The 27,789-nt window shown below is 43.9% G+C and overlaps 1 protein-coding gene across 1 annotated transcript in view; it reads left to right on the top strand.

Moving 5' to 3' along the window:
• The window catches only part of LOC311222696 (rho guanine nucleotide exchange factor 28-like), a gene marked incomplete at its 5' end in the record, with an annotated part of 166,148 nt that overhangs the window by 111,983 nt on the left and 26,376 nt on the right, over window positions 1-27,789 (top strand). The window contains 14 exon segments of the mRNA XM_084307303.1: window positions 9,153-9,274; window positions 9,801-10,168; window positions 10,923-11,106; window positions 13,982-14,093; window positions 16,144-16,221; window positions 17,072-17,114; window positions 18,179-18,268; window positions 19,496-19,619; window positions 20,453-20,600; window positions 21,387-21,442; window positions 21,679-21,736; window positions 22,619-22,778; window positions 23,161-23,282; window positions 25,987-26,127. Of these exon segments, the coding sequence (XP_084163429.1) occupies window positions 9,153-9,274; window positions 9,801-10,168; window positions 10,923-11,106; window positions 13,982-14,093; window positions 16,144-16,221; window positions 17,072-17,114; window positions 18,179-18,268; window positions 19,496-19,619; window positions 20,453-20,600; window positions 21,387-21,442; window positions 21,679-21,736; window positions 22,619-22,778; window positions 23,161-23,282; window positions 25,987-26,127 (1,806 nt within the window).

Here is a 27,789-nt window from a genome sequence, read left to right as displayed (position 1 = left end):
GGAGGCTGGGGTAGATGGGGATGGGTGGGGTGGGGGTGTGTGTGTGGTGGTGGGGGGTAGGGGGGGGGCTTGCAGGCTCACTTCTGAAGTGTCAGTGTGACTGCTCTGCCTCAGTGAGGCTCTCTAGTCCAGAGCGAGGGAAACTAACGCTGCTGCCAGCCTGCTCAGCCGTACAGACACCCGGGACATGGAAGCTCACTGAGGAGACGTTCTACATTGTATTTCACAATAAAAAACAAAACAACCTTGAGGTGTTTTGCTCTTGAGGAAAAGACAAGTCATGGATTCAGACTCCGACTCTCCTTTCAACTACTCGTGGCCCTCTTTCCCTAAGATGAGGATACGCAGGAAGACAAGGCAAACAAGGTAACGTAGACCGACGATCATTGATCGCTTCGCGAACCGATGGAATATCGAGGTATGATTCCAGGTTGTCCGGCGACTGCATTAGGTGACGGTTGATTGTCAATGGGTCATGATGATGTGCGACAGAGAGGACATTACTCGGTGTCCATGAGATGTTGACAACTGTGTACAAACCGCGTGCTCGTCTGTGTCGTACAACGCCAGCTCCAGTGTTTTAACAGATGTGAAACGAATGCCGTTGTTTTCATGTCGGAGAAGCAACACATTAAACTCAAACATGGAGGTCATACCGGCTTTTTTTCTTCTTCTTCCATTCCATCTTTCTTCTTTTTCCACTCGGTTACATCACGTCCCGTCGTAGACGGCGAGCACGTTGCTCACGCTCCACATCAGACCGGCGCAGAGTGGAACTCGACCCCTAGGACACATGACAAATATAACCACAGACACTCCTGCCCCGCCGGCGACTGTGTCTCGTCATTTTCTCTAGAAACAATACGTGGTTGAAACTGACCCCCCCCCCCCTCCCCCCCCGCCCGTTCTCATTACCCATATACTCATACGACGAGCGCTCCAGTGCAGCGCTGGTCAGTCGGGAGGGAGATAACTCACTGTGTGTTTGCTAATGATGTAACCTGATATCTGGACAGTATGTTGGGGAATGTCAGATGCCCACTCGAGGTTATTGAGTGGCTCGGGTGCTTTTCGACATCATCTCTCCACACAGTCCCCCTGACCACGCTGTTGAGAGAGGAGCTGGAGGGAGGAAGGAGCCGTAGATGAGATGTCCTCCCAGAATGTAACTGCCGACTGTTGTCCCTGATGACAGAACACAACGTAAAAAACATATATATTTTTCATATTTGGTCATTTATTATGACTTATTTAAACTTTTTTGTGCCAACTATAAATCTGTTTTCATTTATGTGGACGCTGTTCACCGGAAAAACAACCAGCCAATTTATTTAGCGTTATGCAATCTCACACGTATACCAAGGCTTTAAACTGTCCATCACTGTCGTGATGTAGATGAAAAAAATAGCAACGCTTATCTCGATCTTTTCATCGACATAATCCTTTCATAAACACAAAATCAAGGATTCACTGTCCTCTGATGACATCCACCGGTGGCCACATTCAAACTCATTAACTCTCGATAACTGTCAAACGAAACGAATGTGTGCGCAAAACAGTTCAGAGTGTTGGATTGCGTGTGATCGGTGTTGTTTTTTTTGGCGAAGTGCCCTTTAAGTCACTTTTATGTACACAAGTTGTCGACACGACATGCCGCTCGACACGACACGCCGAGTGAGCTCCTCTTATCTATTTGATTCAACTCATAAAAAGACAACATAGTCGTGCTCCTTGAAAAATATAACTTGTTTACAGATGCTAAACTACATGACTGCCATAACGTCAGACGCAGCCTAGTCACGCTTTAGAGCGCCTCACTCACGGCCGGTTGTCATGTCATCACGGACCATATTCACACGGATGGAGAGGTGGAAAGGAATCCCAACCTGAGTGTGACATAGAGCAAAATGTCCGCCGTGTGAACGGGGGGGGGGGGTTGTGTCAAAGGTCATCCGAGTCTCCCTCTTGTCTGTCCTTAAGAAGTCGCTGACCCGTGAAGTCTGGTAGTACGTGATTCGAGGTTGCTTTAAAGATCATATCGCTATAGTTCTTAGGTAACTCCTCGGGAATCGAGGCTCTCCGTGGACAATGTGCTGTTTTTAACCACAGCAGCATACTGTTCTCTCTCTCCCCGGCCTTCATTGGGCCATTAGGGAGGAGTTGAGACGAAGTTGAGTGCTTAAAATAGTCCAAATTTGACAACGTTGGTTAAAACAGTTCAGTGTGCGTGCTGCGTGTGTAAGAGAGAGAGAGAGAGAGAGAGATCAGGTTACTGCCATGTGTGTGTCATGGCCCTCCTCCAGTCCTCCTTTTCTTCCTTCTTTCACCATAAACACGTTCAGGGGGATAGCACATGTTATTGCTTCTTAACTGTGATTGACGCTACCAAATTTAATGTGCATTATCTCTGTTATTCGTCCCCCCCACAGCACTGTATAAACACACCGCAGTGTCTGTGTGAACACTGAACTCATCAAGGCCGAGGACCAAAATGCCCTCTTCCATCGAGTACAATTCAAACCTCCTGAAATCGCTCCTCGCTCCGGTGTCACTCCCGTATACCACACAACACACACCTGCGAAGTGAAGTGAGAATGTGATTGCAGGTGTTGCCCTGCTGACTCTGCGCTGACCGCTGGTTTGTTTCTTCGTTCTCTCCGAGGCCAGATCTGTGTGTTTCCTCGGTGGATTCACCCTCTTTCCTGGATCTCCGCGGCCGACTAACGAAACGGCAAAATGTAAACACGGTGTTGAGCCCCACGGCGTGTGATGGTTGGACCCGGCTGTCAGGGCTGCACACAGGTGGCATAACTCAACGTCGTGGGGGTTTGTGGATTTTGGTGGACAATTGTTTTAATGATTTAAGTTTGTCGTCAGCCAACAGTCGAGTCGAAGTAATCACCACCGCCGCCGTCTTGTAAGATAATGCGAGACCCTCCGGCGTGATGTGTTGTTTTTTCTAAATCTTTTGTTATGGTTTTTGTTCATTCCACTCCTTCCTGAATTTCTTCAGCTCTCCAAAAAGAATAATTGTTTAATGGGTTCTTTCATGTGCGAGTTGCATCTCGACCGCAATGATACTGAGAACCGATGAGCTTTAAACGTTGTAGAAATAAACAGGCCTCGGTGTGAAGTGCAATTTCGTTGTTCTGATAATTTACCTCAAATCTAATTTTCCTCCAATTAAGCACGCTAGCAGTTCCCAAACTGAGGGAACCGTGAGAAAGATTGCTGTGACAGTCCCTGTGCCCCTCTCTCTCTCTCTCTCTCTCTCTCTCTCTCTCTCTCTCTCTCTCTCTCTCTCCATGCCTCTCTCTCCCCCCCTTGTTTCTCTCTCTGTGCCCCTCTCTCCTTGCATCTCTCTCCTTGCCTCTCTCTCTCTCTCTCTCTCTCTCTCTCTCTCTCTCTCTCTCTCTCTCTCTCTCTCTCTCTCTCTCTCTCTCCCCCCCCTGGGGTCTGTGAGTGAGTTGAAGGGTCACAGTGTGTTTAACTGCCCTGGTCTGGAAAACTGGCACTGACTGCTGTCTTTGTCCGGGCCTCTGGAGGAGCCCTATCTCTCTCTCTCTCTCTCTCTCTCTCTCTCTCTCTCTCTCCTCTCTCTCTCTCTCTCTCTCTCTCTCTCTCTCTCTCTCTCTCTCTCTCTCTCTCTCTCTCTCTCTCTCCTCTCTCTCTCTCTCGTCTCTCTCCTCTCTCTCTCTCTCTCTCTCTCTCTCTCTCTCTCTCCTCTCTCTCTCTCTCTCTCTCTCTCTCCTCTCTCTCTCTCTCTCTCCGCTACCTTCCAGGCAGTGCTACCGTGAAGCCTTGGTTCTTGTTCAGGGACATGTTCTGAGTATCACATGCGGTTACATTCTCAAAGCAAAAATCCTATGCAAACAACCACACACACACACACACACACAATTTCTCTCACACACACACACACGCGCGCGCACACACACACGCACACACACACACACACACACTGCCCCCGCATTCTTCAAAGGGAACCTCCAGACGCTGCTTTGGTCTCCACGATAAGAGGAGTTCACGCAACACGATGATAGATACATTCTCCTCCACTATTAACTCACCAGTAATATGAACCCGCCTGCCCCTCTCTGTTATTCTCACCAGTTAACTGATGTTAAACACAGATCTCAGCGGCTGACCGTAATGTTCACTCTGACCGTGTTTACGGGTCAGAGGTGTGTGAGGGATAGAGCCCTCGGAGGGAGGCCAGCTGTGGGTTTGGGCCGGCCCAGGACCAGAACCATTAGGCCTGTCCATTAAGTTTCCTGTGTTAGTTTTATATGGAGGGGTGTCTGTTTTCCAAATGGTGGTTTGACCCCACATCCAGGTTATGGCCCTCGTGTGGATTTGATGCAGAGTAGAAGGAACTCTGAGACGTGTGTAATCGCAGGCCTAACATGGCTTGCAGCGCACGTTGATTGGACATTGTTGATTCACGTTAATTTACTGTACATTTCTGTTTTAACAATTGAACGCCGGGGCCCGAAGCTTTGATACGCTGCCATATTCTGGTAATTTCAGGACTGTAGATTTGAGTACATTAAAGGTTGTCTGTGATATATGATGTGGTTCTAGGGATTGATTCAGGACTTGAGGGAAAGGAGATTGATGTGGAGTACGGTCGCGTATCCTGGGGCTGCTCCACGTGGACCGTGGTATCGTTCCACTCTGCTTGATGTGGATGGAATGGGAATCTTCTTGGAAGTGGTGAAAGTACGCAATTCCCATAAGTAAATGTAACATAGATACTAAAATAGTACTCTGGAAAAAGTAGTCTGTTCAAAACGTTCAAACTCTGTTTAAATACTGAACCCTACACGGACTCTAGCACCTTGTGTCTTATCCCTTTCACTACCACACTACCAAATGGTTAACCCTTTCACAACCACACTACATAAGGTTAACCCCTTTCACTACCACACTATAGACGATTAACCGTCTGTAGTGTGGTAGTGAAAGGTTAACCTTTCTGTAGTGTGGTAGTGCAAGGGTTATTGTTATCGATAGAGTATAACGTTGTTATGTCTCAACCTGCCAGCTCGCCAGACCTCACCTTTATTTTTGTTCTTATTACTTGTGATTTATCTTGTTCTATGCCTTCTATCTGATGTTTTTATTCTCTATATTTTATTGTCACTTCCCTGCCTGTACCTCCCCTCCCCGTGCTGCTACTGACACCTGAATTTCCCCCAGAGGGGATTAATAAAGGAACATCTTATCTTATCATCTCATGTTATCTTAAAATACCAAAAATATAGTTACAACGTAGAGCGGCACGGTGGTGTAGTGGTTAACACTGTCGCCTCACAGCAAGAAGGTCCAGGGTTCGAATCCCGCTTGGGGACCAGGTTTCCATGATGCCAGTTACCCAGGTGGGGTACCTCCCAGGCCTTTCTGTGTGGAGTTTGCATGTTCTCCCCGTGCTCGCAAGGGTTTCCCCCCCCCGATAAGATAAACCCAATGGAAAAACATGCACAACAACAAGATCGCTAACGCTGTGGCGTCCTTGACGAAGACGGACAGGAGCACTTGGATTGGTCCCCTGGCGCGGCTCACGTGGCGCCTGTCTGCTCCCGGCTGCCCTTGGGGGGGAAGGACGACGGGATGGGTTAATCGCAGATACGCATTGTATGCATGGTTCGCATGTGTGCCAAATGGTGACCTCGGAGCAGGTCCTAAATTATTATTATTATTATTATTATTAGCTTGCTTAGGCAGTATCCATATTCACATTCCATATGGGCTGTCTTGTGCTTCATCAAAACAAATAACAGCTAACGGGATTCGTGTGAGAAAGAGGCTACCAATTGTATCTGTTTACAGAAATCATGCCAGGTATCGCAATTTCATTTGACAATGATTTTATGATGGTATATTAATGTGGGAAATTCTCCACATGGGGGCTTTAAGTGAAAGTAACATGCTAATAGAGAGGTACTCTGGTAAAAGTTAAAATTACTTGAAAAGTACCCATTCCATCTGTTTGTGTATTTGAATGGTTGGGAGCATTCCGTGCTCAAAGCATTTCAATGTGCTGACCTATAAAGGTTATGTTAAAGGTTGGTGGTCCAGATTATTTCCTCTTATTAAAGTTGGCAGGCTTGACATTTGATCAACTTACTGCATCGCAACGTTTTGTATACTAAACCTTTTCCTTCAGAGTAACTATCACCTGTAAACATTCAGACGACGAGGTGGAATATGTCCCTTTGTAGAAATGTATACTAGTGGAGTATATAAAGTAACCTCAAATAGAAATACAAGAGTAAAGGGCGGCTGAGTGGCGCAGTGGGCAAGGCGCTCGCCACTAACGCCGGAGATGCTGGTATCGAGCCCAGCTCTCTGCGTTGCTACCGGCTTGGCCGGCCGTCATACTAACACAATTGGCAGTGTTAGAGGGTGGGAAAGCCGGTGGGTGGGGATTGGACGTTGTGGACAGCGACTCCTACAGGTCGGTTGGGTGACGCCGGTGCGGCGGAAACAGGAAGTATCGGGGGCAGCGTGAGCCTCCCACACGTTACTCCTCGCCACTGAGAGTTCGAGCTGCTGCAGTGAAAAGATGCGACAGGCTGTCTCCTCGTGTACCGGAGGGGACACGTGATGCAAGGCTTCTATCCTCACTACAGCCGACCAGTGGGAGACATAGTCTAGCAATGTTCAAGACAGGGGAGGGAAGAATTGGAAATACGAAATTGGGATGGGAGAAAAATTGAAAATGGGGAGAAAAAGTGAAGAAAAAAATAATACTTGAGTAAAAGTGTGAGTACCTGGAAACGGTACTCAGGTGAGTGACAGTACTCGAGTAAAAGTAATGAGCTACTTCCTGGCCCCTGTCGTCTGCTGTGCTCATCAGTGGCTGTCTGACTCCCCGCTCGCCTGAGATTTACAGAACGCACCGCCTCTCAGGAAGCACAGCCAATTGTCTCTCTGATTTATCCTCCGCTACACGTTGGAGCTCTCTGTCTCCTTCCCCAGGGTGCTGGCAGTGTTGGAAACTGAGATAAACCACAGATTTAGTTTTTAAAAAGAAAACGGAGTTGAGTCTCGCCCCATAAAAGGCCACTTGGATATTTTTTAGACAAAGAATAACATCAAAGAAAGACACTTCTTTTTTTGGGGGGGGGTGTAATGGGTTCTTTGCACACGTGGCCAGGCCCGAGTAATGTAAGGTTGTTAGGAGCATGATACCATAATAACTGAGGTAACGAAGCTGCCTCCTCTGGTTTGTCTAATGGCAACTGCACTGCTGCAGCTGGTAGGTAATGTGGTTTGGACACATCGTCGTGTTAACCCTTTCACTACCACACTACCAACGGGTTAACCCTTTCACTGCAACAATACAGAAAGTTAACCCTTTCACGGCCACACGACAAAGGGTTAATATATATATATATATATATATAACACATATCTGTGGTCACAATGTAAGACAGCTGTACAATAATGTTTGCTTATAATGCTTTAAGCTCCACAGTCATGTTTTGCTTACTTTTAAGTCAGAAGAGAGATTTTCTCTTTCTCTCTCTCTTGCTCTCTCTCTCTCTCTCTCTCTCTCTCTCTCTCTCTCTCTCTCTCTCTCTCTCTCTCTCTCTCTCTCTACTGTATATATATTTGAAATGCCCTTTTAAATCAATCTTATAGGGCAATTTAAAATAAAGTGAAGTGAAGCATTCTGAGAATATTACATACATTTTCCTTGTTGGAGGTTTGTTGTTAATTCTATTAGATTAGATTCAATTTGTTTGTGATTTCACAAGTACAATACAATGTAATTAAGTTTGCATCTAACCACAGTGCAAAAGAACAGTAAAGTGCATTGTAATGTACATTTATAACATGTGTATATATGGAGTATATCTTTTTTAAAGGCTACGGAGCAAATATTCTAAGCTAATAGAATAGCTAGTATACACAGTATTATTATATATGTGGTAAGTGTGCATACACTATGGTTAATATAACCAAATGTCACACCGATGTCAGTGTGACTTGTCAGGTTCTCCTTGTGCCTCTTTGTACGTCTGTGTGTGTGTGTTGTTTTCTCCTCACTCGTGCCCAGTAACACTTCCTCAGAAGTAGCACTGAGGCGAGGCTGTGTTTTGGAAAGTATAACGAGTGTTATGAGAGCAGGAGGGTTCTCCTCTGTTAAACAACCTGCCACCGAGTCACACTGACCCCACTGTGTCGCCCCTGTTCTTCTCAATGCTGCTGTGTCTTGTTCACTAGGGTCTCATTCAGTCCCAGTATAGATGGAGGGGTGGAAATAATAACACACATATATACACACATTATTATTGTGATTATTATTATTATTGTTATTATTATTATTATTATTATTATTATTATTATTATTATTATTATTATTATTATTATTATTATTATTATTATTATTATTATTATTATTATTATTATTATTATTATTATTATTATTATTATTGTTATTATTATTATTATTATTATTATTATTATTATTATTATTATTGTTATTGTTATTGTTGTTGTTGTTGTTGTTGTTGTTGTTGTTGTTGTTGTTGTAATAAAAAATGTCCTGTTCACAATAATTAAGATGAAAACACATGCATTCAAAATAGAAAGAATTAAGGAAAATAGTCAAATACAAACTATATACAAATGCAATAAGGTATCATGTATGCACACAAATGTACATGTACCCACACATGCACATACAGACACACACACACATGCACGCACATCACTAGACATGCATAGCTTGTGCACACACGTGCACGCACAGAGATCTAACAAAGGGTGCTTGATGCCTCGTCCAGAACAATGACATGCAACTGCCCAGGATGTCTATGTCATTTCCTGTGTTTGTGAAAAGTGACTTGGTGTTGCTGTGGAAACCACATTTAATGTTGAAAAATCCCCCCTCTCTCTTTCTCTCTCTCTCTCTCTCTCTGACTCTCTCCCTCTCTCTCCCTCCCTCTTTATCTCTCTCCCCCTTCTATCTCTCGCTCGCTCTCTCTCTCACACTCACTCTCTCCCCCCTTCTCTCTCTCTCTCTCACTCTTCCTCTCTCCCCCCCCTTCTCCCCTTCTCTCTCTCTCCCTCTCTATCTCTCTCTCTATCTCCCCCACCCCCCTCTCTGCCCCCCCCTCTCTCTCTCTCCCTCCCTCCAGAGAAGAGCCAGTCAATGCGGGTAAGCCAGGCCCAGTGCAGCACTCAGGCTGCAGCCAGCAGACTGTCAGCCATGATCCAGGGCAAGGACCATGTTTACGCCAACGCCATGCTGGTGGACCAGGTGAGTTGAGGTGACAATACTGAGCCTGTACAATCTATTTCAGCTGTATATCAGGTGATTACATCAAGACCAAACCAGTGTACTGTATGTATAGCACAGAGTAAACATCAGGACAGGGTTTTGTTTGGTATATATTACTGCCTTTGTGTGAAAAATGTCCTCCCTCCAAAAAGGTCGAGGACCGAAATTGAGGAAAAACTGTTTAATCTTCAGATTGACATTATCACCTGAAGAGGTCGGAGTTCACACGTGACTGTCACAATCCTCAACTTTACATAGAGGATGTTTTCATATTGGGTTTTGAATGGATTTTCATGGGGTCGTGAAACTCACAGCATGTAAGTAAGTGTTCAATAAAAATAAAACGACCAAAGCTGGAGATACAAGGTTTTCACCTGACGGCAGCAACATGAGTTAATGAAGATATCAGGAGTTACAAACCAGAGTCGCTGCTGGTCGATCGGTGGAGTGGATCCTTGTCATTTTGTTTCTCCTCACCTCCAACGCTCACTCTCCCCTCCGCCAGGTCGACGACGTGGATATAAAGTACCGCTTTCCACCGGGGGAGGCAGCGGGCTCCGTGCCCCAGAGAGGGAGCCCGTGTTGGGACTCTTTCACGGGGAGTACCCCTGACACGTGCAGCCACCTCCAGAGCAGACACCCGTCGCCGCCCCAGACGGGGGAGAGGGGCATCCAAGGCCCCGCCGCTGGTCATCACAGGGAACAGTCCTCGCACGTCTCCCCTTCCTCTCCCTTTCCTTCCTCCCCCCCTCTGGCCTCCCCCTTCCGCTTGCTAGAGGGAGGACAGAGGCGCCAGACCCAGCCGTCCCTGCCTCTCTCCCCACGCCTCAGCCACGCGGGGAGCAGCCTGCCAGAGGAGACCAGGGGCCTGAGGTAGGACACCCTGTCTGCCGCTGCGCTGACTTTTAGAACCATTAAAATGGCCAGAGATTTTAACAACAGATCAGACTAAAAGTTGATCAACAATTTGAAAGGCCTGTTTGTTAAGTGCTTCTTTCATTTTTTTTTTATATAATATATAAAATAAAATAAATAGCTGTCTGTTAATTTAGTTTTTCAGTAATCTGTGACAATTAGGTAAAGATTAAGTTAAGTCAAACAAACAAGATAATCAATGCAGACAGTTTGATTCCATTCCATTAAGTTTGCTTGAAAAACTAAATTAAGGCAATTGCATATTAAAGTCCACTACTATAATTTATATATATATATATATATATATAGTTGTGTTGTGTCATTTACAACTTGGCCTTTTATTAAAAGAACGGGGGGGGAGGGGGGGGGGGGTCGCTATGGCTAACCCGCATTTATCCAATGAAGTAATATGTCTTTGAGATTTCGAGCAAGCATTCTATCATGACATTTAATACAATGGTTGTGATCACAGAGGAGGGGGGGGGGGGGGGGGGGTAGGAGGCACAGGAAGCTTAAACACAATGAGGCATTTTCATTATTCAGAAGGTCAGCTTGTTTGGCAGTGGTTCTGTACATCAGTGCTGCAAGTCCTTAAGTAACCACATGGGTTTAAGTAGCATAACTTAAGTAGCATATTGTTTCAATACTGTCGATCTACTGTAACAGAGATTTTGTTTTGTGTGTGTGTGTGTGTGTGTGTGTGTGTGTCTAGTCCCAGCCTGGAGACAATAGAGTGTGACAGTGGGGAGGAGGACATACTGACCCAGTCTTACCCGTCCTCGTGTCCAAAGCAACGACATGTCCTCCTGTCCAGCGCGGGAGAAGAGAGGGACTCTTTCGACATATCGCCAGACTTTAACCGCACACATTCCGACAGTACTCACAACTCTACCAAGGTACCCTCAGTACACAGTACTCACAACTCTACCAAGGTACCCTCAGTACACAGTACTCACAACTCTACCAAGGTACCCTCAGTACACAGTACTCACAACTCTACCAAGGTACCCTCAGTACACAGTACTCACAACTCTACCAAGGTACCGTCCAACATACAGTACACACAACTCTACCAAGGTACCCTCAGTACACAGTACTCACAACTCTACCAAGGTACCCTCAGTACACAGTACTCACAACTCTACCAAGGTACCCTCAGTACACAGTACTCACAACTCTACCAAGGTACCGTCCAACATACAGTACACACAACTCTACCAAGGTACCCTCAGTACACAGTACACACAACTCTACCAAGGTACCTTCAGTACACAGTACACACAACTCTACCAAGGTACCCTCAGTACACAGTACTCACAACTCTACCAAGGTACCCTCAGTACACAGTACACACAACTCTACCAAGGTACCCTCAGTACACAGTACACACAACTCTACCAAGGTACCTTCAGTACACAGTACACACAACTCTACCAAGGTACCCTCAGTACACAGTACTCACAACTCTACCAAGGTACCCTCAGTACACAGTACACACAACTCTACCAAGGTACCCTCAGTACACAGTACTCACAACTCTACCAAGGTACCCTCAGTACACAGTACACACAACTCTACCAAGGTACCCTCAGTACACAGTACACACAACTCTACCAAGGTACCTTCAGTACACAGTACACACAACTCTACCAAGGTACCCTCAGTACACAGTACTCACAACTCTACCAAGGTACCCTCAGTACACAGTACACACAACTCTACCAAGGTACCCTCAGTACACAGTACTCACAACTCTACCAAGGTACCCTCAGTACACAGTACACACAACTCTACCAAGGTACCCTCAGTACACAGTACACACAACTCTACCAAGGTACCCTCAGTACACAGTACACACAACTCTACCAAGGTACCCTCAGTACACAGTACTCACAACTCTACCAAGGTACCCTCAGTACACAGTACTCACAACTCTACCAAGGTACCCTCAGTACACACAACTCTACCAAGGTACTGTCCAACATACAGTACACGCGACTCTACCAAGGTACCCTCAGTACACAGTACACACAACTCTACCAAGGTACCCTCAGTACACAGTACACACAACTCTACCAAGGTACCCTCAGTACACAGTACACACAACTCTACCAAGGTACCCTCAGTACACAGTACACACAACTCTACCAAGGTACCCTCAGTACACAGTACTCACAACTCTACCAAGGTACCCTCAGTACACACAACTCTACCAAGGTACTGTCCAACATACAGTACACGCGACTCTACCAAGGTACCCTCAGTACACAGTACACACAACTCTAACCAAGGTACCCTCAGTACACAGTACACACAACTCAACTCTACCAAGGTACCCTCAGTACACAGTACACACTGCATCTTCTGTTTCTGCTGATGAGCATGTGTACTTAAATGTACTTAAATGTACTTAAATGTAAATGTAAATGTAAAGATACCATACCATACTATACCAGACTCAGTCCACAAGCTTGAACCAGCAATCTTTCCATTGCATGGACTGTGCCATGAGATGTAAGACTGAAAAATATAGAATTCATATTGATAGCGCAAAATGAAATAACCCAATATCCAGTGCATTTTAATTGCATATTATGTTTTACAACACAAAACTGAAGAAGAGAAGAGTCTGGCAGACTGAATCACTAGCCCTTTATAACAGAGAACTGAAGAAGAGAAGAGTCTGGCAGACTCTGTACATGTCAAAATACTTCCCAAAGGTCAGTGAATACCACGATCACAACACCAGAGGGAGCTCCACAAATCATGTTAAACCCAGATTCGGCTCAAACAAGGGACTAAACACGTTTCGCAATTATGCCACATCAATGTGGAATGCCCTACCCAAAGCTGTAAAGGAATGTGAATCACTACCCACTAACACTCTCAAAGAACACCTACGGGAGACTGCAATTCTAAACTGGCCCCTGTAAATGTCCTAACACAACCCCCTCCAATGTACAGTAAATTACCAAGTATGGTTTTGTCAATATTCCAATGCACAGTTTTGCTTGTACAGTTGTACAGTGTCCCCCACCCACCCCTCCTACCCATCCCCCCCCCACCCCACCTACCCAACCTCCTCCAATGTACAGTTTCTACGTCAAATGTATATACTCTCTTTTCTGGACTCTTTTCGTATCACAAACAGTACTGTATTTGCAAATCTGGTATGTCATAAATGTATAGATGTAGCAGTACTGTCTATCTGTATGTCATGTATGTTATGATGAATTGAAAATGGGGGACCCTGATGTAAACAAGACGAAAGTCTTTCTCTGGTCTGCATCCCCTTAACAATTGTATGTTTTGAGCTGTACTGTACTGTACCCATTCTGCAATCTGTTAATAAAGTTTTCAATCAATCAATCAATCAATCAATCAAAGACTGAATCACTAGCCCTTTACAACACAAAACTGAAGAAGATAAGAGTCTGGCAGACTGAAACACTAGCCCTTTAAAACACAAATTGAAGAAGAGTCTGGCAGAATCAATAAACATTAGCCCTTTATAATTGGTATTATTGTGTAATGTACAGTACTCTCACAATAAACAGTATGGCTACTGAGAGGATTAACCACAGGAAAAGGAAATGTCGATTTTAAACTTAAAACTAGACTTAGATAGAAATGATCGAGCAAGTATTATCACAATATCTACCGTAATAATCACATGTGAATGTCACAATTATTGTTCATATCATGCAACCCTATGTACTGTATGTTCTACTACCAGACCGTATGCACTCATCCACCCCCACCTCCATGCAGGATCCTGGGGAAGCCGAGGTTCGTCTGCGCTCCTACTCCTACTCCTCCCCCAAGGCCAAGCCGTCACGCCCACTGTTAAACCGAGACGCGACCATCTCTGACCTAGCAGAAGGTGAGTGAACTTTGACCCCGGGTGGCTTTTGACTCTTTCTGTCCTCTGGGACCTGCTAAACGGACACATGTGCCCTACGTCCAGAAGAGGAAGGACCAGACAGGTGTGATCAATCACACTAGCTGAAGTTCTCAACTCTGCCTTAATATAGGACCACATCTCTCACTGTATTTGTATGTGCAGCGTGTGTGTGTGTGCGCACGCGCGTGTATGTGTGTTTGTGTGCGTGTGTGTGTGTGTGTGTAACTTGAATGGATAAAAAGGGTCTTTCCTAAAGAATCATGGTAATCTCTTTCAGCACACCATAACATGGCTACCATAACATGTTGATAATGTTGCTATGGACGTGGATGTATTTGTCCACGTGTGGACAGTGTGTGAGACTCAGACAGATGGAATGTTCAACACAACTGCCTCTGGAATGTTGAGCCACATCAGTCTCATGCATCAACACTGGTTTCCAGTGGTGGAAGAAGTACACAGTTCCTTTACTTAAGTAAAAGTAGAAATACCCAGATAAATGAGTACTCTGGTGAAAGTAAAAGTCCTCCGTTCAAATTCTACTTAAGTGAAAGTAGAGAAGTATTTGCTATTGAATGTACTTAACGTGGGGATGTCCCGATCACGTTTTTTTGCTCCAGATCCGATCCCGATCATGTGATTTTGAGTATCTACCGATACCGATATTTCCCGATCCGATAATTTTATTTTTTTATTTTTTTATTCAACAAACATGACCATGTTCACGTCTTAAACTCATACTGAGGCCTTAGTTTTGGTTTTAAATTGCATATCATCATTCATTTATTTATTGTCACACAGAGCAGAAGAATTTTGCCAAAACAAACCAATAGTATCCAGCTGCAGAACGGCAGACCAGCCACACTCTCAGACCCAAACGCATTTCCTTTGATTTAATTATACATCAAATGATTTATGAAGTTAACTTTTCACCTGGATAACGTCAACATTCAGGGTGAATGTAATGTGAGAAATTGGGATTAAAAAAAAAATATATATATATATAGGGCGGTCAGGTGGCGTAGCAGAGATTGCGTTCGTCACCAAACGCCGGAGATGCTGGATTCGCGAAGGGGATTGGGAATTGGCATAACAACTAACATTGGGATGGGAGAAAATCGGAGGAAAAAGGAGGGGGAAAAAGATCAATAAAAAAAGAAATATATATATATATATATATATATATATATATATATATATATATATATATATATATATATATATATATATATATATATATATATATATATATATATATATTGTTTTGGCAAAATTCTTCTGCTCTGTGTGACAATAAATAAATGAATGATGATATGCAATTTAAAACCAAAACTAAGGCCTCAGTATGAGTTTAAGACGTGAACATGGTCATGTTTGTTGAATAAAAATAAAAAAAGTAAAAAAAAAAGAAATGGCAGATTTTTATTTATTTTTTGCCGATCCCGATCTTCGGAAAATCACGTGATCGGCCCCGATCCCGATCACGTGATCGGATCGGGACATCCCATCTAAAGTAAAAGTATGCATTCTTTTTTACAAGACGTTTGTGTATTCCATTGCTTGGGAGCATTCAACCTCGATCCATTGACTTCTACAGGTTGTGTTAAAGTGGTAGTCCAGTTATGCTGCTCTGATTACGTCCAGGCTTCAAATGTGAAAGTATAATATACTATAATTATAACTATAATCTTCATACATTTTTGGCATGTTTTTCTATGCAAAATCTTTTTCTTCAAAGTAACTAGTAACTGATTAAATGTAGTAAAAAGTACAACATTTCCTTTGAAATGTAGTGGATTCAAAGTATTAAGTTGCCTAAAATTAAGTAGTTCAAAATTATACTTAAGTACAGTGCTTGAGTAAAATTACTTAGTTACTTTCCACCACTGCTGATTTCCATGATGACATTCAGACATTCTATGGCAACCATTTTAACCAAATAACCATTCTCCAATGTTGATTCGAATGGGAGTATCCATGCTGTCAGCTGTGCCTCCACTCAGTAAAGGCCATCCTTTGTCCTGTATAGATGGCGCGTTCAGCAGCGGACGTTCTCTCCTTCAGGCTCTGTCTCTCTCTAAGTCCCTCTCTCGTCTGAACCAAGTTAGTAAGTACAAGTACGGCGTCAGGCAGCCAACCAGTAACACGTGTCACCGTGAATATTCCCAGGGCCTTTTCTGGAGTTTGTGGGACTGATTGTTGATGACCTTCTCTGGCTAAGGGGTTCTGATGATAATGCTGTTTGTGTGTACTCTCCTTACATTAAGAACTACTGTTGCATTGTGGGATCTATTCTGGTGGTAGACTCTTGAGAGCAGACTGTTTCTCCAAAGCATAATCTGAGGCAAAAAAATTGGCAAATTATTTGAATGGTTAAAACGATTTGATTTTTGAATTTGATTATTCGGATCAGAAAAGGCACATTTATATGCGACAATGTCACACAAGTAGGAGTCTGGATATGTAAGGATTTATATTTTATGTCCAGATACTTTGGAGAAATGCTCTTTCAAGTCCTGTATCACTTTTGCTCCACATTGGAAGGAGGGTGTCTGTGTTTCCTATTGTTTTGGTTGTGTTTGGGGCCATGCTTTGGGGCTTCTGGCAGATGACATTGTTGCTTTTGATTTTCCTCCTTCACTCTCATCTGTTTTCTTTAAACGTCCCTTTCCTGTGTGTATTTCCTCTGCCAGTTTCTGTAGGGGTCTGCTGGAACACAGTCTCTTCGGCGATCCTAATACCTCTGCTTCTCCACAGAGTCACACATTACATTTTGATCGGGTGGTGATCGTTATTAACTCGATTCACTGAAGAATTTGTGTGGCTCTTTCTCAAATTGTATTGACACCACTGTATCGTCAACACTGTAATCAATACTGTAATATGTATTGATTGTTAATTTGTTTGCGACTCACTCACCTGTTCTTGTTTGTTCCCCCCCCCCCCCCCCCGTTCAGAGCAGAGAGCGTTCAGCTTGACGGAGACTACGAGAGAAAAGAGGTATGTTATTTTCACAAGCTCTCAAGATTCACTTCAGTCCTGCGGGGGCCTTTGCCCAGACCTTAGAACAGACAGCCTTTCTCTTTAGGCGCTGATGTTGACCAGCGGTTAGAGATTGGCTTGTGATCTGTGCATTTGCCCAGTTTTCTGTGTGTGTCTGTGTGTATGTCCGTCCGTGTGTGTGTGTGTGTGTGTCTAGTCTCCAGTGTTTAACCTGTGGTTGGGGTCTGGCTGGGCAGGACGTGACATACTTCCTGTTACAGACCCGGGGGCCAGAATATGCTCTGATTGCAACCTCGAAATAACCCTGAGTAAACAGACAGACTCAGGGCTTTCCCGGACTTCAGACCTCAGAAACATCTACCGTAGCTCATTTTCTATGGGACTACTGTATGTCAATATCGATATTGAATCGACCTGCGATGGACTTATCCGCTTATATTCCTTTACCGTCTGTTTTACCATCCTAACAGTTGATAAGTAGTGTTTTTTTTTTTTTATTATTCTACTTTCATACAGATCACCAATTCATAAACAAATCATGCTTCAACTCATCTAACTGGGCTCATTAATATATCATGCACTAATGCGTTCCATCTGCCACATGATCCGCAAATGGTGACAGAGGAAATAGCCAGAGATTAGTTTTAATATCTAATATTGAGACCCCCCAGATGAGACTGATTCAGTTACCACCGTGCTCCCTCATAGCTTCAATATAATAGAATAACCACATTTTAACAAAGGTAGATTTTCAGTAGAAAATCCTGTCATTAATATTTGTTAATTTGTAGTTCTAGTTCAGTTTGTAGAACACATATCCATAACATCTAATTTATAAGGCCTAGTTCTCCTGCTGACCCATACTGTATAGGACCAACTCCCTCAGGCCTCTGTAAAAAGGCCCTTTATTCCTATCAAGTGTTGTAGACCCATAACCCATATACAGTATTAGGTTTTCACCCCTACTTGTGACTCTAGACATGAGAGGAATAATGACATCTTTAGTGTCCGGATGGGTCGGCCCACAGCTCCCAGGTCTAAGGTTTGTTATATCCATCCAGGGCTCTGGGCTTCCGTAAGCGGGCCCTGTCGGCAGAGGAGGAGGGCAGCGCATCACTCCAACACCTCACCCTCTCAGAGTTCCTCAAAGAGTATGTTATCACCGACATGACCTCACTGCTGTGCATGAAATAGACTTACCCGTCGCTGCAGCCGAACCACATTCTAACTTGGACCTAAACCATCTACCAACTCATCTAATAACAACTTGTTTTTGTTTATGGCGGTTTCAGTGCAGAAATTAACCTGTTTTTGATTAGCTATATCTACACTAACGCCCCCCAGTTGTGTTATCAGTCCACACTAAATCAGCTGATTTGGGTCGACTGTAGTGCATGGTTACCTTTCTGTTTTTTTCTTTTCTTAAAGATTAGCTCTCTGTCACTCTTGCATCTCACGTGGAATGCCTAGTGTACCTACCTAGCGTTAGTTGCTATGAATAGATGACACATTATTAATTGCATCTTACCAAGGTCATCCTATAAATAGCACAGACTAGAGTCTAGTGACGGCTCGTTCAAGATTTCCAAGCATGCCAAGCATGCTCCTAAGAGTAATGGTCTGGAGACCAGGGGGTCCTGGAAGACTGTAGCCTGGACATTCTTCTGTTGCAGCATGACACCTACTCCCTACTATTCCAAGTAGGGATGCACAGATATATCAGCAGACAAATCAGTATCGGCCAATATGGGCTTTAAAAAGCACAGTTGTCATCGGTCACAGCCGATAAATGGCAGATTATAGAATTGGCATTTGTATGACCTTTATACAGGTAGTTCTGCTACATACATTAGCCTACCATTAGCCTCGTCATACATACATATTCACATGTTACACTGTATATTTAGATCTGCACTTTACTGTTACTTTGCAATTTGGTTAGATGGCAACTTATTTAACAAAACAATAACTTCAACTTGAAACTTGCACTGTACTTGTGCTGTGCAATGACAATACATTGACTCTAATTGGCCAAGTGAACAAAAGTATAACACTGACAAGAACATATATATTTCAGTTATTTCCTACTATAATTTACATAGTTGTGCCCCCCCCCCCCCCATTTACACTAAAAACCTTACAACATTCGGTATAGGCTGATTCAAGTAGGAAAACAATTGGATAACGGTATTGGCCTAAAAATAAATACATATCAGTGCATCCCTAATTCCTAGCCTTATCATATTCAAGACCGAACTGAGGTGATTATGGTTGTAAAGTGTGTTAGTGCTGGACTGGAACACTGCAGTCTTCCGTGGGCCAGAATGATGTACTGATGATAAGACGACCGCTGACTGAAATGTGCATGTTGAAACCAGGATCGAGGACGAAGAATGGGATAAATATATCATCCCCTCCAAGGCCGAGTCGGAGAAATACAAAGTGAGCCGGACCTTCAGCTTCCTCAAGAACAGAATGTCCAGCACACGCAACAAGACCAAGGTGAGTTAACGAGCATTCTCCACGCTTCTCCGATTTGACACAGAGCTTTAGCAGTGAAAAGCAGTCGCATTGTGATTTTGCCCGCAACTAAACTCAGTCCTAGAAGCCAAAACCGAAAGGTCTCTCAAACAAGTGCAGTAAAAGGTTTACCACCACCAGCCCGGCCAAAGCCTTCTCTCAGACTGGCCCGGTCAGGATTCCTGTGCCGGGCAGCCATTGTCTGAGCATGGTTCCTTTATTTGGGGAGAGAGGGGGAAAAAACTCCCTCTACTCAGATCTTAGCAACAGGACACAGTGAAAATATCCTCTTACATAATCCCTAGACCCCCAACACAGCATGGGGAACCAAAACACATTCCATAGTATACTCTCACTCTAATAAACATGGCCATGTGCGTGATACACGCCTGTGCACACGCACACACACATTCACGCACACACACTTAGTCCTCCTTGTAAAGTTTGATAAGAAAATAAACATTCCCCCTATCGCACACACAAAGGAACCCCGCGACCTCCCCCTAAAGAATTAGCTCTCGCAACAGCAGTGGTCCCTGTGGACTTTAAGAAAGTAAACAGACAAAAGCGCTCTCTGGGACTCCTCTGTCCAGGCTAACTCAACTTAAACAGGTGTGTTAGCTAGCATGGATATGACTGCTGTGTGCTTCTCTCTGCCAACTTTCCATAGTCAAGTAATTGTCTAATTTGACTGTAAATTATGGTTTACAGGAGAATGGGGGATTCATTCAAGTATTTACTGAATGGTAAGAATTCGACTTACTTTTTTTATTTATTTTTTATTTATTTGTTTATTTTTACAACTTGTTTTCTAGGTGAAAGGGAAGGAGGTGAAGGAGGGAAAGGAGAAGCCAGGAGGAACCACTAATGGACACCAGTTTGTTCCTGTTTCCTCGTCCGGCTCCTCTCTCTGTGTGGCCTGTGATAAGCCTGTTGCCGGGAAAGACTTGCTGCAGTGCACCTGTGAGTATCATACCTCCCTCTTTTGTTTTGTTTCCTGTAGTGGTCAAACTAAGTAAATCTCTGGATGTTTTCTTCAACCAAATTGATGAAGTCAATGTTGTTCTTCTTTTGAGTTCAGTGAAGAGATGGAGAGTTCTGTCGACCATCTGTTCATGGAGTAGGGTTTGAGAGAAGAATTTAATAAAATAAAATCTAATTGGGCAAAAATGTTGCCTAATTCCAGCCCTCCCGGTAATCACGGGTTCGGTCGAAACGATTATCTGATTTATTATCCTGTAGTCAAAGGTGTTGATGGATTAAATCAGAAGCCTAACGCTGTGCTCGCAAGCCAGTCACAAGCCAGCCTCACCACTTCCTCTAGTGTGTGGGGGAGCCACAGAACAGAAACCAAAGAGTTGAACAGTTGGCCAATTTAGATGTGATGTTGTAATGTGATATGTAATGTTAATTACCTGATTAACTTAAATTACCGTTTTGCAGCAGCATTTGGCGGGTGGTGGGTGGTGTTAACGTCAAGCCCTGCAGTATACTTGCAAGATTCTAGGTTCAGAGTTCCCCGGGATTATAATCTTCAAGTGCATGTTTGCTCAGTTTAGTCAAAATCATCTAATGTTTGCGTTCTAAGGAATGATAGACAAGGAATCTGTGAAATATGTTATGTTATGTGTTATAGTTATGTGTGGGGTCTACCACCATTTCAATATCGGTTAGGATTTGCACTGTCTTCTAGTGCCTGCCATGCTTTACAGTGGATTAATGTGGGGTTTGCTGTGCCTGTGTTCCCAGACTGTTCCCTGAGTGTCCACAAGGGCTGTCGGGAGTCTGCTGCAGCTTGTGGGAAGGTAACCTCATTAAACACCTTATTTCACCTCACAACACTAACCGTTGAAGAATATGTATTGCTATAATAATAATGAATCTTTTCAAATTGTACTCTCGTTATGCCGTCTTAACCGAGTATACATCTTATTGCGTTGATTGATTTCAAACGCCACTGTAATGACAAATTGAGCTGTGTTTGTACATTAAAGAAGATCAACCGTGTAATAAATCGCCGCCGTGCAACGTGTGTCCTCAGAGACCACCGGAGAAAAATGCATCGATGACGAAGAGCAAGGCCTCATCTCTCCCACAGAGTGAGTCAAGACGCAGTAACTCTCTCTCTCTCTCTCTCTCTCTCTCTCTCTCTCTCTCTCTCTCTCTCTCTCTCTCTCTCTCTCTCTCTCTCTCTCTCTCTCTCTCTCCCTTCTGCTGCTTCCTCCCCCGTCTCTCCTGTAGAGTAAGTTAGCCATTGCTCCACTCCTCCACTCCCCCTCGCTCTTGTTGCTTTTCTGTCCCTGTTAAAATGTTACATTTTAATCTATCTCGGCAGGGGTTCAGGGGTGGAGTGTGTGTGTGTCTGCAGGTGTGTGTGTGTGTGTGTGTGTGTGTGTGTGTGTGTGTGTGTGTGTGTGTGTGTGTGTGTGTGTGTGTGTGTGTGTGTGTGTGTGTGTGTGTGTGTGTGTGTGTGTGTGTGTGTGTGTGTGTGTGTGTGTGTGTGTGTGTGTGTGTGTGTGTGTGTGTGTGTGTGTGTGTGTGTGCACGTTTGTGTGTGTACAGTGTACAGGGAGTACTGAGGTTGAGTGGTTCTCACACACTGAATGAATGAGTGATTTGATTTCATAATGTGAAGCTGTTTGCCTCCCTAGCTCTTGATGCCTGTAGCACAGGTGTCAAGTTCAGACAAGGTCAGTTTTTTTTCTGGCCTGTGTGACCTGGCTCTATGCACATCAAGATGTTGACACAATTATAAACCTTCAATTACACATAACAAACACAAACCTCTGCACGGTTTTACAATATTTGAACTGTTGCAGCTACAGAAACATTTGAATGCTAAACAGACAAGAGTATTTGTTTTTAAAATGGGCTGACTCAGATCCTTTCCTGCTCGCTCGCTCTCTCTCTCTCTCTCTCTCTCTCTCTCTCTCTCTCTCTCTCTCTCTCTCTCTCTCTCTCTCTCTCTCTCTCTCCTCCAGGCGCAGTCGTGAAAGAAGGCTCCCCTGCCTCTATCTCCTCCACCTCCTCAACGTCTACCTCCTCCTCCTCCTCCTCCTCGTTGCCCACGTTGATGTCCAGAGAGAAGCGAGACACAGCACCTCCTCTCTCCAAAAGCACGTCTGTCTCGACAGACAACAGGTACTGTATGACCGCAATAAGCCGATAATGACGCTTTCGCTCTCTCACGCGAATGTTCGGTCCAATCCCCCACATCACGTATAAATGGTAAATGATTAACCCTTTCACTACCACACTACAGAAGGTGTGAGTGAATGTGTGAGTGAATGGGTGAATGTGAGGAACAAAAAATTGCAAAGCGCTGTGGATAAAAGCGGCACCAGGCATTAACCCTTTCACTACCACACTAGGACGCATCGACACACTGCCCGAGGAGGTGGAATCGAGCCGGGAACCTTCCTGACTACCAGACGACTGCTCTACCTCCTGAGCCACTGTCGCTGTCTGCACATGGTTTCTATGTTGAAATCTATTTTAGAACTTGTTTTCTTACTTTAAACAGGAGGCTGAGTGATGCAGCAGTGGTGGATGGCGATGTGAGTACCTGGGGTAGTGGTGCTTTGACTGAGGAGGGGACACAGACCACGGCAACGTCCCCGTCCACTGACCCCCCCTCCACAGAAGGTAAGCAGGCCTATTGCAGTTTGTGTAATCATTTCTTGTATACTAGGTGGGCAGTATGATGAGATAGATTAGCTACTGTCACTGTTTATTCACTCTTTTTATTGAGCCTTTATTCAGGACTCATCAATACTGTTTATCGGGCAGACGTCAGGCTAGAATATGGGATTGAACTGCTATCAGGAGAACTTTCCCAGTAGTTAAAGGTCCCATGCATTTTAAATGGCCTTTTCCAGTGTTTAGCATTGTTTCCCTGCAATGGGGGATTATATCAATGTGGTCTGTGTCGTTAATTACCATATTGACTCATCAGTCTAGTCTCGAGTTCACGAGATCTTCCCTCACTCAACTAAGCTGTTCTGATTTGACAGTATTGCTGACATGAATAAGGTACTGATTTGCATATCTCCGCCCCCTCAACAGCAGAGCGAGTGGAAATACCTTCACTTCCTCAAAGTGAAGCGAGGCAGAGAACAAGCGAGCGAGAGAGAGGGAGAGAGAGAGAGAGAGGGAGAGTGAGATAGAGAGGGAGAGGAGTTTCTGTCGGGGAAACAAACGCATTTTACACACAACCTGAACGCGCGCGTGGAGGGACTTCTCCCGGAGCATGCTCATAACACACACGCATTTTACACACAACCTGACCTCTATCTCTCTCTGTGCCAGTGCAGACTGTGGGTGACTGTCACTCAAAGCGCTTATGGGCGGAGCCTAGGGGTGGGGAAAAAGATCGATACGTAGTAGTATCGCGATACTTTGCATGGCAATACTGTATCGATACAGGGTCACCAAGTATCGATATTTAATCATTCATAATTTTTTCTTTTTTTTAAAGAATTTGTATAAGGAAGTTGCATTGTTAATTTCAATACCTGTAATAGTACAGTAGTCCACACACACGCACACATGTGCATTCAGTTAAGTTAAAATATGACAGTTGTAATACAAACAGTTCAGTTTGTCAGGTACATGCAACACAGATTACAGTGTTTACATCTGTTTGCTTGAGAAAACACCACGTTCTGCAATAAAAATGATTGAAGTGAGATGAACAGACTGAACTTTATTTTATTAGATAAAAACATGTTGACAGAGTTTTACTTTGCAGTTGAAAAAGGGTAATAAATCGCAATATATCGCAATATTAATATCGCAATAATCAGCATATCGCAATATATTTAGTATCGCAATACTATCGTATTGTGACTCAAGTATTGTGATAGTATCGTATCGTGAGGCCTCTGGTGATTCCCACCCCTAGCGGAGCCCATCCAAGAACAGCCTGAAATCCTGAACTAGAAAAATTATGCTTTTGAGTACTTCATTAGAAATACAAAAAATGAATTTTTTGGAAAAAAAACTTTACAGATGTGTTCCATAGACTCACAGGAATTGTGTAAAGTTGCCAAAATAGTGCAAGGAATAGCAATGCATGGGACCTTTAAATGATATCAATAGCCATGTGTAACATGTCAGAAATCAAAGCAAAGCCACTTGATTTTCTGCATTTTCGACTCATAGTAAAATGTTAGATGTCTTTAATAGAGGATGGATTATGGTTTATATCTCAATAATTATTATCCAATGACCCTTAACTAATGGCCTATGTTCACACCAGCCTTGTTTAGTCTGATTGAATGGAACCCTGGAGCGTTTCCCCGGGTGGTGCAGTTAGTTTGGGCTGGTGTGTGAACAAACACAGTAATCAAACTCCGGTCTGCACCAAACCACCACACCAAAGCAAACCGAACCAAAAGCAGTAAAAGACCAGAGATATCACCCATGTATTGTAATGAAGCTGATTGGGCAGTTTTTGTTGATATTTCCCATATATTTCCAAATTTGTGATTTGTGATTTCATCATCATGTTATGTTATTATTTTCACAGCTGGTAAGTTCAAAATAGCCAAATAATGTTGTGATACTAAACAAATACCTCACATTACCACACAGTAGCCTAGACAGTGGTGCATAATTCATTACTGACAGTGAATTGGAAAATGTTTATTATTTCATAACAATTACGCAAAGATCTTTTTGTCCACATATTATAATCTTGCATTTACCAAAAAATATTTTAATGAAGTTGTGTATAGTGACATGAATGAAATCAGGCTTTGTATGAGGGAATGGGGGATATGAGTTGCCAGATTAGATTGAGAAACGGTCTTATCCCCTTCATACACACTATGCTTAATTATTCCTCCACATCCCTATAAGACAAGGTATTGCTATTTTTTCATCCAAATCATTCCATGGTGCTGTAATTAACACAACACAAGGAGTCAATGTCCCCGATTACATCACTAGTGGCCATATTCAAACTAATTTACTCTCAATAACTATCTTACTCTATATAACTAAATGAATGTGTGCAAAACTGTTCAGAATTTTTGGATGTGTGTGAGATTATGTGCAAAATAAATCAGCCCTATTTTTGGTGAAGCGCCCCTTCAAATGTTGGTACTGTGCAGTGAAACAGTGACGCTCTCATTAACCCATTCAGGTGTAGCCTACCAGCTCAAATGCGAGATTAGCAGTGACCATTGAAAGCCTTGGAGTTTTAGAAGTCTAAGATGGAATTCTTATGAGAGAAAACATTCCAATAAACGCACCCCTGAACGGGTTAATGAGGCAGATCAGTCAACAGCGTTCCTATTCGTAGCGCAGACAGGCGCCTCTGTAATATTTCACTCGGTCCTTACAGAACCAGTGGATGCCCGGGTATTCAGCGACCTGTCGGCTGAGCTGCTGGGTTTTGACGCTGAGTCCTGGAGTCTGGCCGTCAGTCCAGATTTCTGCAGACAACACGACAAACACACCGTCAAGCGGCAAGATGTCATCTACGGTAAGACGCTTGTTCTTCTCCCGCTGTTTCCCATTGGTCCTTAGGCTATCTGTTGTGGTGGCAAGCCGGGACGGGCAATGCAGTCGATTCCATATTCCAATCCGGTATTCATATGGAATATTCATATATATTCCTTCAATTCGCTGTGAATATGATTTATGATGTTATTAGATTTCTCATTGGCTGATGCAGAACAGAATTTCCGGGGGTCAAATACATAACATAAACATAATAATAACAAAAACTTTATTTATATAGCACCTTTCATACATGGATTGCAGCTCAAATTGGTTCACAGCAAATAGCATAAAATGAACATAGGCATAAAATGTGCATACAGTTGACAGAATAAAAGCAATGCATAAAGTGCAGACATAAGAATAGGTATAAAAGACAATAAAAGTAGTGCAATGTAGAAAGTGCAGACATAAGTATAATAAGTATAATAAGTGTGTTCAAATCAAATCAAATCAAATTTATTTATAGGGCCCGACAACACACGTTAATGTCCCCATGGGCCGTACAGGTCTTCTTTAAACAGGTCAAGAAGACAACATAACAATAAGTCAAGAACAGAACAAGAACACCATAGGGTCCAAACATTTTTTAGATGAATGCAAATAAATGAAAGAATGCAAGCACTCCCAGACATACCCCACGCGAAGGTAAGGAAAAACTCACTAAAACCTAACAATAGGGAAAAAAGCTCCACAGGCAGTGTGGAGGAGAGAAACCTTAGAAGGGCCGTTCAAGGGGGGATCTCCCTTCTTAGATGTTGGTGATAGTAGTGTTGCAGACGGACAGTTGGTAAGCATGCACTCATGTGTGTGGTGAAACACAGATGAGTGCATGCAATAGCAACTGTACATTTTGAAAAATTAAAGATAGAGCTAATAGCGATAGCAACTGAACATTTTGAAAGATTAAAGATAGAGTTGATAGCGGATCTATTTGAGGCACAGGGGCGGCGCAGAGAGGGTCACGTCCTCCCCGTCTTAGTCACGGGACATTCAACACTCCGGTCGTTGCTCAGGGACAGCCGGAGACAGGGAGATAGGGGGTGGCGCAGAGAGGGTCGCGAACTCCCCGACATCATCGCGGGACATCCGGCACTCCGGTCACCACTACGAGACCTCCGGAGACAGGGGGGCACGCAGAGGGGGTCGCAATCTCCCGGCCTTCGTCACGGGACGTCCAACACTCCGGACAACACAGGACAGCAAGTCATAGGAAGACAGGGAGACGGGACAGGCGTTAGACAGCTCATGAGATTGTAGTAGGCGGACATAGCAATAGATACAAGTGGTAGGCATATATGTGAATGGAGTAGATATATGAAGTAAGCGTATTATGTGAATAGAATAGAAGTACTTAACCCAGCAATGAAACCGCGTTGACTGTTAATCTGTTAACAGTCTGTTAATCAGTTGACAGGACCACGGACAGACGGCGGAGAATAACTGATCCAAGGCCTCGGAGGTGCATGTAGAGCAGTCACTACAAGCTTGGCCAAGACCCCGAGGCATCCATCACCTTGGTCAGCGCCAGGAGACGGGTACTCAGAGAGAAGGGGGAGGGAGGGGGGGGGGGAGGGGGGGAGAGGGGGGGGGGGGGGGGGGGGGAGAGTTAGAGAGTTCCCATGTTTGTGGTGCTGCAAAGGAG

Source organism: Notolepis coatsorum (assembly GCF_963971535.1).
Source record: "Notolepis coatsorum genome assembly, chromosome: 1".
Taxonomy (NCBI): domain Eukaryota; kingdom Metazoa; phylum Chordata; class Actinopteri; order Aulopiformes; family Paralepididae; genus Notolepis; species Notolepis coatsorum.
The sequence above is the reverse complement of the archived record's forward strand: the minus strand, read 5'-3'. Positions and strand labels throughout refer to the sequence as shown.